Source organism: Monopterus albus, unplaced genomic scaffold, assembly GCF_001952655.1.
Source record: "Monopterus albus unplaced genomic scaffold, M_albus_1.0 scaffold394.1, whole genome shotgun sequence".
In the NCBI taxonomy this organism is placed as follows: Eukaryota; Metazoa; Chordata; class Actinopteri; order Synbranchiformes; family Synbranchidae; genus Monopterus; species Monopterus albus.
The window spans coordinates 742,751-746,829 of record NW_018128274.1 but is presented as its reverse complement, the minus strand read 5'-3'; the positions used below and the strand labels follow the sequence as shown (position 1 = coordinate 746,829).

At 37.5% G+C, this 4,079-nt stretch overlaps 1 protein-coding gene across 1 annotated transcript in view; it reads right to left on the bottom strand.

Moving 5' to 3' along the window:
• LOC109951513 (bone morphogenetic protein receptor type-2) overlaps positions 1 to 4,079 on the bottom strand; it is a 40,358-nt gene that overhangs the window by 28,588 nt on the left and 7,691 nt on the right. Inside the window, exons 2-3 of the mRNA XM_020586049.1 lie at positions 3,518 to 3,703; positions 2,785 to 2,964 (exon numbers count right to left, since the gene is read on the bottom strand). Coding sequence (XP_020441705.1) covers positions 2,785 to 2,964; positions 3,518 to 3,703 — 366 coding nt within the window. The remainder of the gene's footprint in view (positions 1 to 2,784; positions 2,965 to 3,517; positions 3,704 to 4,079) is intronic.

Here is a 4,079-nt window from a genome sequence, read left to right as displayed (position 1 = left end):
AGCTTTATTTTGAAAATATTGCCCCATTCAAATGAATGGGAATATCTACTTTAGCATACTTTCAGCTATCAAAATGTGCAGTTGCTCAAGGACATTCATTCTTCCATTCAGAATTGTTCTAAATTTCATACTTTTGAAATATTTAGCTTTATTTTGAAAATCTTGCTCCATTCAAATGAATGGGAAAATTCTACTTCAGCATAATTTCAGCTATTTCAGGTATCAAACTGTTCAGCTCTTCAGGGACATTCATACTTCTCTTCAGAAGTTTTCTAAACTTCATACTTTTGAAATATTTAGCTTTATTTTGAAAATCTTGCCACAGTCAAATGAATGGGAAAATTGTACTTCAGCATAATTCCAGCTATTTCAGGTATCAAACTGTTCAGCTCTTCAAGGACATTCATGCTTCTCTTCAGAAGTTTTCTAAACTTCATACTTTTGAAATATTTAGCTTTATTTTGAAAATCTTGCTCCATTCAAATGAATGGGAAAATTCTACTTCAGCATACTTTCAGCTATCAAAATGTGCAGCTCTTCAACAACAGTCATGCTTTTATTTAGAACCTTTTAAAACTTCATACCTTTCAAAAATTTTGCTTTATTTTGAAAATCTTGCCCCATTCAAATGAATGTGAAAATTCATACTTCAGCATACTTTCAGTTAGCAAAACTGAAAGGTGTCAAAATGTTCAGCGTTTTCAGGGCAATCTTTCAACACTCAGCATCCATACGCCTTTTCTTCAGAAAATGCAATTTTCTAGCCTATATTAAATCCCCATTTAGAGATTAAATCAATAGTGATTTGCCTCTACTCACTGTTAATTTAACAGTCAAATGTCCATCCACAAGATAATATCAGGGTCTTGTGTTTTGCAATGTCACCCAGTGCAGTGGTGTGTTTCCATGATGTGTTTTTAATAATTTCTTAACAACAATGGACATCTATGGCACAGATACATAAAGTAATCAAGGACTGACAGACATCAACAGTGAGAAGAGGCAAATCACTGTTGGTTCCATTATACTATTCATCCACTACCACCACCATTATATACTATTATAGATTCAACTCACCAGCAATATATGTGATTAAAATTAACTCAAATTTTTACCAGCTGCAATATAGAAGTGATGCTTACACATGAATGCATTAGTGATTATATTCCAATAAGTACATTATTCTGAAAATTCTGCATAATGAGCAACTTTATGCTCAGGATATTATATTTTGATGCTAATGTACAACTGAATGTATACAGTAAGTTTCACATACAACATTATGTCTACACTGTGGTATAGCTACTTTTACTCAAATAAAAAAGCGGAGTATTATTCCCATTACTCAACTCCAAATGTCATCATCCATCCCTGTTAGCTTAAGATCACTCAACTAACACAACCCATTTCCTGTAACTAATAAAATGAGCATACATCTGCCCAGATGTGTGGAATTATTGTGCTAGCAGAAACAGAAGCGGGGATTTAAGTTAAAATACAACCCATTCCTAAAATTCACTAATTATGCAAACATCTTTGTAACACTAACTGGCGAATTGTTTCCTAACATTTTCCCGTCTTCGTCTTGTCGACTGTCTCCTTAAAGGAACAGTTACTGACACACCCACAGACAGACAGACAGATAGAGCAGACGCCTTGTAATCCATGGAATGCAGAGAGACGACATGGATGGTAGAGCGTGTGTTTGTGTTTAAGTGTAGGCAGGAGATGATGAGCTGCCACTGCCGTCGGTTCCCCTTTCCCCTCCCAGCACGCGCACACACGCATACACACACACACACACACGGAGCTTTCATTCACAACTAAAGCTTGAAAGGAAGGAACAATTAACAATACAGCTGTTTGCTTTGTTTGACACTTTACTAAGAAGTCACGAACAACTTAAAAAGAACACTGATACAAACAGGATCAAAATGTCACCCACAATCACAGGCCTCAATCCCAGCTCTGAGTGAGGACACTGCAAGTTTATGTCCATGAATGAATACCAATTCACAGTTGTCAAGGTTCATAATGGATGGCAGTCAAGAAGCTAGGTTTTAAGCCTTGTGGCCGAATGATGAAGCAGAGAAGAAAGTAATAGATGTAGATATAACAGCTCTGATGATATCAAACATCCTTTCATTCTTTTCTGCTAATGGCTGTTTCTGAACTGTGTGGGCCTGTTTGTTTTATTCCCACTCTTTTCTACATTGTTGTCATTTTGCTTTCAGTTTACTACCTCTACCTAATGCAACCCAATTGTGTAAGAGATGACTGTAACCATGGCACAGATGTTAAGATTCTCAGTGGTGCAAGACACTGCTATACAACAGCTAAAATGGTTTCCTGACTCAATGTAACTCTGGAAAAGAGGATAATGTAACACCAACAATGTGAATTTATATAAGGAGTCTAAACTGATTTCTTAGCCCAAACTGATTTTCTGTCAAATTAATCACAGCTACCTTCTCCATATAGTTCCTCTTGGAGTTCACCTGATGTTACATGTGACCTGATCAGTAGTAAAATGATTTCCCTCAGTGCCTCTGTTTCCAAAATAACAGTCAGCGTCAGATTCATTAATAAAACCATAAAAGTATTAACATGAAGAAAAGAAAAGAAAAAAAAAGACTGATCACGACTAGTAAGAAATCCTTTGGCAAGAGAATAAACGAACAATATAAACACATGCTGGATATCATCCATTGTATAACTATATGTACAGAGCATACTGACTAGTGACAGACAATAAACTGATGTTGAAAACATGTGTGTCCTTACAGATGGGCTGTGCAGTGGTGGGGCTGGGCGGTGGGAAGTCTTCTGTAAAGTTGATGTTGCACATGTCGCTGCCACAGCAGCAGAAGTGGTATGTCCCATTCTGGATCTGCGGAGGGAGGTTGGTCACCACGCAGCGGTCGTCGCGGCAGCCCTGGTGGTCACCCAGGTGAGTCCAGCAACCTGACAGAGAAGGGTGACAGAAGCAGAGTGAGGAGAATTCAACTGTTTTCTGCTCAACCAGAGATAATTTGATAGCTACAAACTGACTTACTAGCAGTTTGTCATTTTTACCATAAGCAAACAACTACTCTCCACAAAATATGCCACTAACGAATGTAATGATTAGAATAATTAAATGTTTAATTAAAGTATATCCCACAGATATATATAGCAGCCTGATACTGTGGCTCCACCTCTTGTTGCTACTGTGCAGATATATATATATAGTGTACAGTACATTTCCAACCAACAGTCCAAAAAAACTCAACACAAATTCAATTTACTGTTGTGTTAAACTGCAAATTTTGTACCATCAATGGCATCAATTTTCTGTCGAGTGAGCAATTGATGAATTGACAAAGAGGTAGCTGCCGCTTTAAACATCAAATCCTCACATTTGAGATGTTAGAACCAGTGAATGTTTCACACTTCAGTGAAATTGATATCTAATTATAAAAATAGTTGTGATTCATTTGTACAAGTAAAACCATCAGCAGAGTTAACCCGTTCTAACCTTGTTTGACAAGTCTCACTTCGCCTGGAGGACTTTTCTCCCACAACCCAAAACAGTGACTACCCTTGGCACATCGGATGGTGGTATTCTCTGGGGAGACCCGGCCTTCACCCCCCGCTACTCGCTCCACCTCCCACTGCTGCTGCTGGTCTGTGAAGGCACACTCCCTTTCCTCGCCCTGTGCAGCTGTGAAGACATAATCCAATTTTTAGCAGAGCAGGGCTGAGCTTTAACAACAAACTAAAGCATCTGATGACAGAAGACAACACATAAAATTTTAAGATGGAAGACGGTTTGTATTAGTAAGCATGTGTAGTGAGGAGAGAGGCACAAAGACAACGGCTTCAATAATTTATAACATTTCATCACATCTGTTTATTGATTAGTGACTCATTCCAAATGGACACTAACACTTTTAATATGCACATATTAGATTTAAAAAAAAAAAAAAAAATCAGCCCGATATTGATGAAAATTTAAAGCCGCTCATATGAACCCTTTCCCAATAAACCAAATAGATAAACATACTTACACATCATAGTCTTATAAAAATTTGTCTGCT